This window comes from Podarcis vaucheri (assembly GCF_965113315.1).
Source record: "Podarcis vaucheri genome assembly, chromosome: 4".
Taxonomy (NCBI): domain Eukaryota; kingdom Metazoa; phylum Chordata; class Lepidosauria; order Squamata; family Lacertidae; genus Podarcis; species Podarcis vaucheri.
The window spans coordinates 105,760,972-105,774,764 of NC_138762.1; the positions used below are offsets into that span (position 1 = coordinate 105,760,972).

Genomic DNA, 13,793 nt, shown 5'->3' on the forward strand with positions numbered 1-13,793 from the left:
GTTGCAGGGATAATGGCTGCGAATCACTTTATAAATATTCTATTCACTGATAGTTATAATGCCACTGGGACATACTGATGCACACCTGGGCTCCTTTTGAATTTGTTCTCGTCAGTTTCACCTTTCTTAATGTTGTTATTGATTAAGAGAAGTGGGCCTGGGAACAAATGCCCCCTGTGTGAGACTCTGAGGCGATACAATCCTCATGTGAGGTCCGCATCATACACATTTAAATCTGACCATAAAAGTATATTTATTCCAGTAGCAGAAATATAGTGCTGTATGTCCCAGTCTGAACGCTGTGGCACTATGGGAGAGATATTGCTTTTGCAAGCTTCGACTGCCATCTGGTGGGTCTTCTTTTACTAGCAAGCATAGTTCAGAAATAACCAGAAAAGTATGGCCTCTAGACCCCTGCATCTTTAATGCCTCCGGTATGTTGTTGATTCTGTTCGCTTCGCCCTTCTTTCTCCTTCCTTTGGTGGCAAAGACAGATTGTGGCTCTCAGGCGGAAAAGTTTCCCCACTCTGCTGTAAAATCCTGGAGTAAAGGCTTATCCCTTACCCTCTTACTGACAGCTTTGTACTGCACAACTCTGACTGAGTAGTCTGAAGTGTGCTTATCTGTAGTCCTGTGGCGAGGGTTGCTCTGGTCATTTCCTGTGCCGTTATGTTTTCCTTCAAAATTTAGATGGCAAGCTTCTTGATGCTGTCTTTGCTTCTTAAGTTACACGGTGATATATACCTTCTTTAAAAACAACAACACACCAATAGCAGTAAAACCTTTCTTCCACCATTCCCAAGTAACTTTAGGCTCAGGGGGACTCATAACTTCCTCATCTGCTACTATAGGGTGTTCCTGGAAGTAGGTCTTAAGTTTTAAACTTTTTTATATTTATATATAAATCACTTGCCACTCTTGGGGGCTTCCAAGCAGCCTCTTAGATGATTGCACTTCCTAAAATGTCTATGGGAAAGCAGCCATTCTACTTAAAAATGCTAATATAAACCTGAAAAGTATTTTTGACAGTGAGAAAGTAACATACTTAATACTAAATGTACAACTGTTTCAATATAAATTTTCTTTTGGGTGTGTTCCACAAAAGTTCCTCCTCCTTCAGTTTGGGAATCTTGGATGTTGGGAAAGACCTTTCTCTGCCTCAGACCCTGGAGAGCAGATGTCACTTGGAATAGCTAACACTCTGCCAGTCAATAGGCTGACTCTGTAAGGTGCTTTCTTGCATTCCTGTTTTTTTCATGCTTCACTCCAAATGAATATTTGCTCTCCTCCACTCCTTTAAAATAATGTATTCTGCCCTTTCAAACTAAGACTTCCCTATAAATCCATCAAGAAAGGTAACAGAGGACAGGGAATGGCAGTGCGTGAGAGTGAGAGAAGGAGGGAGGGAGAGGTTTTCATATTACACTTTTAATTGAAAGGCATAGCCAAATGAATGGCTGGTGGATTTGACACTCTACCCAAGATGTGAGTCAGATCTTCCCTTGCACTACATATCAAGACAAAGTCTATTCATGGTTTAAACACTAAATAAAATTTACTGTCTCTTATAGTGTTAAATTAAACTGATGCCTGCTTCAAGTGTGTCAAGGCATAATGTTGGAATATGTCTATCAGTAGCACTTGTAAATCAGATACCTGCTGCAGCACTAAGTCAGGCATCCACTAGGGAGAGCTATTGTAGAAATATATAGAATAGATGCCAAAATTAAACACAATTTATATACAGATAATAGAAAGGTGTCAGTGGTTAACCCCGGATATATTTTTCAAAGTTCTGTGTAGAAATGATAGTTATTTTCTCCCATGTTGTTTTATTTGGGGGTTTTGTGTGGGAGAGGATAAAGAAATTGTATATTCTTCAAGGATCAAGGTTTTGAGCTCATATGCAATCATAGCCTCACAAAGCAGCTTCTTTGAAGCTTCCTTCTGTTCTGCACAGGTGATAAATCACGCCAAGTGGCATAAAAAGACTTGGAGGCTTCATAACATAGTTAGAAGATTGGTAGAGGTTATGGAATGAAGGTATTAATTTTACAGCATGTAGTACGCTTAAAGAAAATGTTATGAAAATGATGTATGGGTGGTATTTAACACCAGTTAAATTGGCCAAAATGTATAGGGAAAAAAAGAAAAAAAAAGAATGTTGGAAATGTAAGGAAAAGGAAGGTACTTTTTACCATATGTGGTGGATGTGTAAAGAGGTAAAAGCTTTCTGGAAAATGATATATAATGAGTTAAAGAAAATGTTTAAAAATACTTTTGTTAAAAATCCAGAAGCTTTTTTACTGGGTATAGTGGGTAGAGAGATACCGAGACAAGATAAAAAAATGTTCTTATATGCAACACTGAGGCAAGAATTTTGTTAGCCCAAAGATGGAAACAACAGGAGCTACCAACAGAAGAAGAGTGGCAGATGAAAATGATGGACTTTGCAGAACTGGCAAAACTGATGGGAAGAATCTGGAACCAGTGAGACCAAGCATTCAAATATTATATTTGAAAGACAACTGTAAGCAATTAAGATCATTAGCAGGGTTATCTGAAGATCTGTAAAGTGAAATTGCTACCTATTCAGGTTGAGTAATATAATATTTTAGGTAATGATGTAACAAGGATAGGAAAAGAAGCAAAATGTAAAGATGTAAAGTTTAACTTTGTAAACCATCAGACGGGAGGAAGGGAAGTCGTTAGGCTCAGTTGAGCCAAAGAGATAAAATAAGATGGTATAATGTTACGTAATGTGATTACATGGAAAACCAATAAAAATCATTTATACAAAAAAATAAAAAGACTTGGAGGCTTGTCCATTAATATCAGGCCCTGTAATTGAGAAATCCATGCTTTATGAAGGTCTTATTCCAGTGTCTTCCAGTATCAGGCAATAGTGAGTTTTGCCACTGACAAAGACTGTGTTCTAAGGCTTTTACATGAAAAATATTTGGCCTCCTTTCCATAATAAGACAATGGTACAATTTTAGAGTCCAAAAGGAACATTTTGCTTTGTGCTTGTGCTTGTTTCATTTAATATATTTTTCCAAAAAAGTTGCACTTGGGGACAAAGAGAGAGAGTCAGGGTTGTTGCAGCAAAGCAATCAGATTGTGCTATCAGTTTTATTTTCCTTAAGCGATGCACTACTTTTAAGACATTTTATTATTATTATTGCCAATATTGATATGGATGAGGCCTTTCTCCAAATCTTGTCCCATTTCTGCATTGTCAAAAGACTCTCCCAGGTCTTTCCCCCATTGAATCTTCAATGCCATTAGAGGAGTCAATGTTGCCCCTGTAAATCTGAAGCAATCTTCATCCCACCTCAAAAGTACCATATTTTTGCTCTATAGGATGCACTTTTTCCCCTCCAAAAATTAAGGGGTAATGTGTGTGCGTCCTATAGAGCGAATGCAGACTGCGTGGCTAAGTCCAAAGCCAGAACAGGGAGACGGAGCGCCCCCACCTCCCGCAAAAGCAGGGAGAAGGTCTGGGGAGAAGCACACAGGCTGCGTGCAGCCTGTCCGCTGCTCCTAGAGCTGGGGGGGGTCATATTTTTTCCATTGATTTCCCCCTCTGAAAACTAGGTGCGCCCTATGGTCAGGTGTACCCTATGGAGCGAAAAATATGGGACTACTTTTGTTGGTGATGAACAAGAAGGGATGGAGCTGGCTTTGAGGCAAGAAAAAGCGGTCATAGGACAGAACTGTGGTGAGCTGCCTATTCCTACTCATGAACAATGTGATTTTTGCAGGGTACTACAACATTCTTGGCTCTCAGCCTGATTAGGAAGAACACAGGAAGTTGCCTTATTCCAAATTCAACCATTGGGCCATCAGCTCAATATTGCTTGCAATAACAGAGAGCAGCTCTCCAGGATTTCGGAGAGAGTGCTTCTTAGTTTCCCCCCAACAATTTGTCTGTTTATTTATTTATTTTTAATCCATACCTTCACAGCCTCTTTCGCAGCCCTATCTGGAGATACCAGATATTGAAGCTGGAAGCTTCTATCCAAATCAGGTGTTCTCCCACTGAGCCATGGCTCTTCCACATAGGGATGGAAGGATAGATCAGTTTTGATTCTCTCAGTTTCCCATTTTTTCAGTCTTAGATTCAGTTCTCCGCATTTCACTTTAAAAAAAACCAAATGAAAATTCAGTAGAATTTTCACAATACAAACATTTTATATGCCATTTTGACTAATGTACACATATTGGCAAGCAATGTTCTCTCATATAATGTATTATTGCATGGTAAGTTCACTAATCATCTTTTCCATCTATAATTTCCTCTAATAAATGCATTCTTGTAAACGCTTTTGGTTGGAGAGCAGCATAGCAAAAGGTGTGTTTCACTTCGTGTGTGTGTGTGTGTGTGTGTGTGTGTGTGAATTTGATAGAATCAGCTTTAAATATGTACTGAGTCAAATTTCTCCTCTACCTCCTACTTCCACACGTACATGAGCACTCTTGTACACATAAAAGATTGCAGGCTCAAGCAACAACACACAGTTAAGTTGAACAGACTGATGAAAGGGGGACTTTTCTTTTGAATATTGTTTCTTAGGCACAACATCTCTAACTATTTGAAGTATCCACGTTCTTTATACATAGTCTTCATAAGTCTACATTAAGTTCTCCTTGAACAATGGCCCCTATAATATGTTTCCCCACCTCAAAAGGCTACATTTTAAAGTTTCTATTGAACTGTGATAAACATTGAATTAGAATACCCACTTTTAACAGATACCAAGTAGCTACCACTTATTGTCTCCTTATTTACATCTCATTCTTTCTCTGAATTAAACGGCTTTCTGACCTTGGGCTACAGAGCTTAAAATGTGAGTCATTAAATGTGTGTGTGTGTATTCCTCAGGGATGGTCTGAAAGAATTCCAAATTTGTACTGGCTTCATATTTATTCTTCTTTAGGCATTCTCTCAAGCCACTGACAGACTAAGAATAAATATGAAGCCAGTACAAATTTGGAATTCTTTAATAGTTGGGTATTACTGCACTCATAGTGATATGCAATCCACATACGTATGAGAGCTAAAGACACAATGGATAGGTATCAATTTTGTATTTAGGAATAAAAATTACATACTTTCAGCTACAGATAAGTATAGATTTTTGAGATAAATTATGTGAAGCAGTTTGAGTCCTTAGGAGCCCCAGTCGATCAGATACTGGTTCATCTTTTTCAAGATGCTTTAGCTGAGATTCCTACATTGCAGGGGGCTGGACTAGATAACCCTTGGGTCCACAATTCTTTGATTCTGCGAGTATCCTGTTTTCCATTGTGGTTACAAAGGTGCTTCTGGGGGGGGTCTATAAAGACAACATGAATGAAAAGCTCTCTTACTCACTTCTACTATATGCACTTGGGAAACTGGTATCCACAGCTGGGTAAACAATATGGTGCCCTTGAAATGTTATTTGATTCCAACTCCCATTAGTCCAATAGGCAATGGTCATGGGAGGTAGGAGTTATAGTCCAATAACATCTGGAAACCACCATATTGGCTATCCCTGTTTGAAATCTTCCATTTGGCAATTGATAACCTTCACCTTCCAATAACTTGTCTAACCCCCTTTTAAAGTCACCTAAGCCAGTGTCTGACAGTACAGCTCAGAGCAGTGAATTCCTTATAAGAGAACTGTGTGTTGTGTGGAGGAAAAGCAGTCCATAAGTTCTGAGATCACAATCCATCCAAAATGAATCACTCTGAAATGGTCATTGATTTCACTGGGAGACACTGAAGCTGAGCTTAACTTTCCCCATTCGCAACAAAGGGCTTAGGTTTGGCCAAATTGTGTCCTGTGCTGATGCTGATACAGAGCCTGTGGCCAATAATGCTGGATACACACACACAGTCTGCAATAGGGGTATCAGGATGCTGGACTAAATTAACCATTGGTCTGACACCGCAGAGCTCATTTCCAGGTACAAAATATTGGAATTTATTGCTCAGAGAATGCCATCTCTCTCTCACACACCCACACACCCACACACCAATCCCACATCACATCACAGAGGCGTAGCAAGCCCAGGTGGTACCCAGTGTGGAAATGTTTTTGTCACCCTCCCCCCACATCAACAGCTAGGTGTAGGCTTGGGAGTCGTGGGCAGGCGCCGAATGTCTGCCCCCTTCCTACGCCTCTGCGCCCCCACTCCCATGACTCCCAAGTACCCCGAGCCATCAGGGAAAGGTGGGAGCTATGCCACTTTGGGGGGCACTGGCAAAACTGCACAGCTCGTCGTCTCGGGAGCCACGGCTCCTGTCCGTCCCCCTCCCTCCCTCCCTGGCTCGCTGTAAAACAGCAAAGCGGGAGTCGCTTACAGGAAGCCAGGGAGGCTGGGAGGGGGGCCCCCGGTTTGCCGTAAGTGGCTGTTGCTTGCGGCAGAGGGATTGCCACTCGGGTGGCGCCGGCAGCAAACCACTATGTACAGCGCATGTGTAGCATCGCTACGCAGAGCACATGCATGTGGCATGTGTGACATGTGTTGTATGTCGCCGCCGGCACGTCCTGAGAACCGTAAGGATGATGGCAGGCTCCTCTGCTCACGGCTGCAGCTGCAAACGGAGGATCCTCCACATGCGGCTGCACCACCGTAATGGCTGCCCGCGCCGCTGCGCCTCGGCCGGGTGGCAGGGCAAGCACCCCACGGGGTGCCTTCTTGTCACCACCCCCAGACATGGAACATGGGGCACACCGCCCCTCTGCTCCCACCTTGCGATGCCACTGATCACAGATACCTCACCTAAGAAGAAAGCATTTGATTCCTTGAACAAAATCTTACAGAATTACAGTATTGGCTTTGGTCCTTCTTTCTCAGACAATTGTGCAAGCCAAAAGCCTGATCTTGTTTTTCTAATGAAAAATTAACAGCGAAAGGATTGCCAAACTAAACAAGAGATTGCTGCTCAACTGCTGAAGGGTACAGCATTACTCAGAAGGTATCACTAGCAAGGCTGACAGGAGGCATCCGTTTGACTTTAACACCGGGTACAATTGCATTGGAGGGATCTGCAACTGAAGCAGCTGAATTGCTGTTAAGTGCCTGGCTTCCAATTAAAGTGCTTATTTCTGGATCTATGCCCAGATTCCCCACCAGCAAGGTTAGATTTGAGTAAGCAGCCTGGGCTGAAAGCCAAGGATAATTTCCTAAATCCCCTTGTCAAGCTCATATTCATAGAAGCTTCAAGGAAAGCAGAAGCAAAGAAAGTGATGGAAATATCATGACCCAACTTGGGCTGCTTAAGACTTAGGTGTGGAATGACCTCTAGTGTAAGGAAACCCATCTGAGCTGGGCAATATCACTCTAGTTCTCTAACGCCGCCATAAGATTAATTTCATTCCTTTTCCAGCTAGGTTTCTAGTCCACCAGAAACAAAATAAACATGTGCGTATCTATTTTATTTTAAATGTTTATATGCTGCTATATTATAATAATACCAAACAGGTTTACAATAATATCTATATATAATAACCAAAACATAAAAATTAAAATCAGAAGCCATCAACTAACCATGATGGAAATATGTATCTATTAATTGCTGGTGTAAGCCAGGGGACATAGAAAAGTTTTCAGCAGGTGTTTAAAGGTTGAAACAGAAGGTTCTTGCTGAATCTCTATTGGCAGAGCATTCCACAGATATATGCTAACAGGTTGTGTGTCCTTAATTTGCCTTCAGACCAAGCAGTTTATGTAACAAAATTTGGACAGAGGAGCTAAAATCAATTTGAGATGGACCCCAGTTATTTATCAACAGAAAATCTTTTTAAAAACAAACAAACAAAATTAGGATTGTCTTTGTTGCTGCAGGCCTGCAAAGCTTTGTGAGACAATGTTAACAATTATTTAGCAACACTCTGCTGCATTGTATCATTTTGTTTATTTGTTGAATTGGCACTTGCCCAAGTTGATTGTAAAAGAAGGGTGGGGAACTTCTTCCAGCTTGAGGGCCACATTCCCTTCTGGGCAAATTTTCAGGGGCCACAATGGATAGGCATCAATTTTGTATTCAGGAATGAAAATGACATACCGTATTTTTTGCTCCATAAGATGCACTTTTCCCCTCCTAAAAAGTAAGGGGAAATGTATGTGCGTCTTATGGAGCAAATGCAGGGGGGAGGCAGGCAGGAAAAGCCCCCAAGAACCACACACAAACTCCGCGTGGCTCTTCCGGGCTTTTCCCCAGGAGGGAGAAGGGTCTGACGTGGCCACTCAGTCCCTTCTCCCTCCTGGTAGAAAAGCCCGCAGGAGCCGCGCGCTCCTTAAAGGGTACGCGGCTCCTGTGGGCTTTTGCGGGAGGTGGGGGAATTGCCATAGCCGCACGCAGCCTCTCCCGGCACGAGAGGATGTGCGTGGCTAAAGAAGCCAATACAGCGAGCGTGATCCATCCCGCTGGCTGTCTTGGGTTCCTCTTTAGACTCACGCAACCTCTCCAGCCAGGAGAGGCTGTGCACGGCTATGGCAGAAGCCAAGACAGCCAGCGGAATGGATCCCGCTCGCTGTCTTGCCTTCTTTGCTCTTTGGGGCTGGGAGCCCGGGCTTCCCCCGGCAGCCCTGAGAGGCTCTGGGAGAAGTGGACAGGCTGCACGCAGCCTCTCTGCTGCTCTTTGGGGCTGGGGGAAATAATATTTTCCCCTTGGTTTCCCCCTCTAAAAACTAGGTGCGCCTTATGGTCTGGTGCGCTTTATGGAGCAAAAAATACGGTACTTGCAGCTACGGAGAAATATTGATTTTTGAGGCAAGAGTGGGCAGAGCAACAAACGTGCCTTTCACCTTTGACTAGTTTCCAGATCTCACTCTGCCCTCGATTCACTATCTAGGCAGGCAGGATCAGAGTTCAAGAGCACCTTCCAGCCACGGAAGCCAGGTGGCTTTGGGATGTGGCCTGGAGAGGGGGGTGGTGCCCTGAGGTTCATCCCAAGGACCAGATAACAAGGCTTAGAGGATCCCCATCCCTGCCATAAAACAGTACAAAACATCTGTAAAGACTGCCAATTGTAAATCTCAGCGCAAGACATGCTAGCTAGCAGAGTTCATATTAAAAAAACAACAACAGATTCCAACTGCAGAAATCAAAACCCCTTAAAGGACAACAGATTTTATGCAGGGCAAGAGAGAGTCAATTAAACAGGCCTGCCTTGATATGCGTTGTACATCACTAAAAGGGCTTTGGACCTGGTAACTTCTTACTGAATATCAGAGTTCAGGATGTGTGTGGTTTCTTTAGCCATGAGAGGAGACACAGAGGGGGACGCACTCCTCCAGATACTAGGGACACAGACTGTTTTAGATTTTGAAATTCAAAGGCAGCACTCTGAATGGAGTCTAGAAACTAATTGTCCCAGTAGGGCCATAGCTGGTGTACAAAGAAAGCAGGAAAAAGATACTCTTGGCCACAGATGTTACCTGATCATCAAGCAGTAATGCTGGGTGGATGACAAACACCTAATAGTTCAACTCATAGTGCTCTTGTAAATGTTGCTCAGTTTATAGAGGACTTTTCTTATTAAAATATGAATCAATTATTATGTTGTTTGACTTGGATAATTATTCTATTTGTGAGGAGCAGATAAATACATTTTGCCTTACATAACCCTTGCAATCCTCATATCAGATGCCATGTCTGTGTCCAGTCATACAGCGGAGGGGAATGGAAAGGCCATTGTGTAAATTCATTATGATTCAATTGTCATTTGACCTTATAGGAAACCCATTTAGGTGAAGCAGGTCAAATTCTCTAATACAGCTAATTCTCTCTTGACAGCATTTTCCCTCTGCCTTGGGTCTTCAAATATTCCAATTGCTTCATAATAAAAAGAGGAGTAAAACAATAAAAAGCACAGTAAACACCCCATTCCAAGCACACATAATTTATGCAATAATTCAATATATGTAGCAGCAGCAGAAATCGCATAGACTCCAGAGCCCCTTAAGATATGTCTCCAAGTCAAATGCTTATCTCTGTGGCACTTCCGATTTGGATGGATTCCAACTCCTACTATCCTTTACTATTGCCTGATGGGAGATTTATGTCCAGCAGTACCTGAAGGGTCACAGTTCCTCCATCCCTAAACATAACGGTTTTAATTGGAAAGATGAGCTCTTGGGGCTGCAAATTCTACAAGCATGGGGGACACTTTGTAGAAAGATAGCAGAGGACAGTCATGTCTATGATGGCAGTGGAACTCACAACAATGTTTTTGCAGGTGTGCTCAAATGAGCAATGTGGGCAGCTAAAATCTGTGCTTTCTTTATGTTTCCCAAAACATTTGCCCAATTATGGATAACATCTTTGCATATTTCTAAAACTTTGAGATTGTTATTTTATTGGGCAAACTTTATCAAACTGCTAAATGAATACACTTGTGTATATTGTCCCTGTAAATATATTGAGAACAAAGTTTTAGCTTAATTATTCACAGGAAATAAGCAGATCATTTTTAAGTGCCGTTAATCACATTTAAATTTCCCAATAATGCATGATAATTTACTAATGTATTTATGGAAAGTAATTAATTTCCCTATGTGAAAGTAAATTTCATCATATTAATTCATGAAGTCTAATTAGAATACAGTGCTTGTTCATTATTTAAAAGCTTGGTAGCTGGAAAATATTTTCTATAGAATCAAATTTTATAGAAGTCTAAATAATGCTGTAGAAACTGCCTTTGTTGGATCACACAACAGGTCCAGATATTCCAGCATTTCGTTTCTGAAGGTGCCTCTGAGAAGCTTAGAAGCAGAATATGAAGGCAACAAAATTATAATGGCCAGGTTATTAATATCAGCTTCACAACAATCTTATATGTATTTTCCAAGGGGTAAGCTGCACTGAACTCTGCATTGCTTATTTCTGACATAATTCATAAGGTCACTTGTAATGCACACTGAGGTTTAATGTCACATCTTCAGAACATCCCCAAATGGAGCGCTATCTTAGGCAGGTTTTTGGAGCATTGGAAAGTGATCATTTCATATATTATTGTTTTAGAGTTCCATATTTTTTCCTGAAATCCAGTACACATCTATTTAGGATGATGCCTCAATGGGCACCATTGAAATTACTTTGAGGTAAGTAACATTAGGGCTTGACCGGTATTTTAAATTGTGTTGGAATCAACGATTGTATCAGAAAGGCTGGAAGAGGAGGACTAAGACCAGATTAAGAACTTTGGTGAGTTTATTTACATGGATGTTGCAACCCACCTGCCCGTTTTCTTTGGGATGGGACTGGGGGGGGGAAACATTCAAATGAATATATCATTTCTATAAACCAAGCCATACCTAAGAAATATGTTGGAGCATTCACTTAAGGGTTGGTGTTTTGCTGAAGAGTCAAAAAGTAGAAAAGGAAAGGAAATAAACACATGGATGCTAGCAAGGGGCAATGACATGATGGAGGGTGGGAATGTGGCAATCGGGGAGGATTTTTACTGGTCTTGAAATTAAATGAAGCACAATTAGAAAAGAAATCTTACAAATAAATGATGTCCATGACATTTATTAACACCCTTTGGAATTAAGGCTGCAGACATCAAGTTGTTTTAGTGCATATTAATGCTTAATTCTTGGTAAATACCTGTAGCACAATTATTTTAGCTTGTTGGGGTCGCTCTCTCCCTTTTAACCAGTATGCCAGAAGAACCACATGTTTCTTGGCTGAATATTCAGATCAGGGCTCCCTGCCCTTCTATCTGCACACTGAGGCTTCCTTGGAGGAGCGTCTTCCACTGCTGCAGAACTTCATTCTCTTCCTTCAGGGCTTTATCCTCCTCTTCAAGAGCTTTCCTTTCTTCTCTAAGAGCTTTGTTCTCTTCCTGGAGGGCAGCTTCTTCTTCTTGGAGGGCTCGCCTCTCTTGATGGAGACATTTTTCCTCTTCTAGGAGAGCAGCACTATTCTCCCTGAGAGCCTTGATCTGTTCTTGGAAGGCCTTGTTCTCCTCCCACAAAGCAGTGAGCTCCTCTTGAAGAGCCTTCTCTTCCATTTTGAAGGCCACATCCTGCTCCTGAAGGGATTTGATCTCTTCTCGTAGAGCCTTATTCTGCTTTCGGAGAACCTTTTCCTGTTCCTCAAGTGATTTTCCCTCATCCAAAGCGTCCAGTTTGTTCTCCTTGAGGACACTGCCCTCCTCCCAGTCAATATTGTTTGTGTCTCGGAGAGTACAATTCTGTTCACGAATAGCTTTGTTTTCCATACGGAAAGTTTTGTTGTCTTCGCGAATAGTCCTGTTCTTTTCCCAAAGGATTTGATTCTCACCCCGGAGTGATTGCTTTAGCTGTCTCTGGTAGGACAGGTAGGTAGAGGAGCATGTCAAAGGATGAGAGCTACTCTTGCTTAAATATTTTCCATCCTTGGATTCTAGCATTTCATCCCCCAGGGCAGGGGCTTCATTCAGTCTGCTGAATCCACTAGTTCATCAGACTGAAAGTAATGTGAAGTGTCAATGAAAACAACTACAGGAAGAAGGCAAGTAATCCAAAATTAGGCAAATTACATTCATTTTGGAAACTTTATACAGAACAGAAACAAACTTAATTCACAATCACACTTGCTCTTTCCACAAGTCTATTGATTTCGCTGAAACTAACAGGCTGAACATAAAATGTTTTCTTGGAAGCCCATGCCAGGGCCCATATATAGGGAGCAGAGCCCGTGGTCTGCTCATACAATGTCCTCAGGTTTAATCCCTGTTAAAAGACTCTCAAGTAGTGGGACTGGGGAAGACTTTTGCTTGAAACCTGGGAGAGCTGTCTCAAGTCAGAAGAGATAATACTTGACTAGACCAAATGTCTGACAGTTAAAACCTCTGTGGGTATCCAGACTCCAGGACTCCCAATTTGTGAAACATTATCCATTAAAATTGTGTGAACACCTTCTTCTGTTTCTAGAAGTGTTACTACAAGATTAACACAGCCTAATTAACTATAAAGGAGCTTCATATGTACAGCGTCTCGTGGAACTTGCTATTTCATCAGTCACAGCCCTAAACAGCTTTAAAATGGAGAATGGGTAATATAATCTGTTGGGAATCCTTTGGGGCTTTCCCACTTTATCAGATTCCATGCCCCAAAATGTATATTTTCATGATCAGATAGCACTTACCTATATACTAGTCTCAAGTCAATTTGTTGCCTAATAACCTTTGGCGACTGGAGCTGAAAATGTGATGTTGAGTGGCCCAAAGTGATGTCATTACACACTGGCAACCTCCATGAGGCAATAATTAGGGGTCTTCATAATGGTATCCAAGGGGAACTTTTCAGTGGAGACAAATTTGCATATGACATAAGAGCTTAAGGCAGGTCTATCCTTTGGCAGTTTAAGAGACATGTTCACCAGCCAGTTGATGTCTTGATGGGCTGACAGAACGACTGCAGATCAACTACCACAGATGTGGTGTCCCCTCACCTCACTTCAAATGTACCATTTCTCCATGGCACCAGTTCACCCATTTAGTTTGAAATGCTAATCACATGAACAAAGGTCGCCTCCAGATGACCTGTTTATTGAGCAGCCATCCCCCATTGGTTTGCACAAAATTTGCAGAGGGGCTAAATGATGTCAGTTATTTATTGAGAATTCATTCTGTTCGGGTGGAGGTTCAATGCTACTGCATTGAGCAAACATCACCCTACATTTCCCAGCGCATTCTCCTCTCTCTTTCCTTTTTGCAAAAAGTAGGATACTTGTCTTGGACATGAGATTGTTGTACAAGAGCTCCAAATCATCTTTAATTGCACCACCTGAATTTGCCAGTATGTGA

General features: G+C 41.8%; 1 protein-coding gene across 2 annotated transcripts; it reads right to left on the minus strand.

The window, feature by feature from the left end:
* Positions 1 to 11,514: 11,514 nt before the first annotated feature.
* Positions 11,515 to 13,252, minus strand: LOC309531128 (uncharacterized protein). 2 transcript variants are annotated; one of them, XM_082220467.1, is made up of 2 exons: positions 13,133 to 13,252; positions 11,515 to 12,451 (listed from the first exon to the last, which is right to left on the minus strand). In XM_082220467.1, exon 2 carries the CDS (start codon positions 12,393 to 12,395, stop codon positions 11,697 to 11,699), a length of 699 nt encoding a protein of 232 aa, XP_082076593.1. In that variant the 5' UTR covers positions 12,396 to 12,451; positions 13,133 to 13,252; the 3' UTR covers positions 11,515 to 11,696. The 2 variants fall into 2 exon arrangements, with proteins under 2 accessions (XP_082076593.1, XP_082076592.1); XM_082220466.1 differs by having other exon boundaries at positions 11,515 to 12,483; positions 13,133 to 13,228.
* Between the last annotated feature and the right edge of the window lie 541 nt (positions 13,253 to 13,793).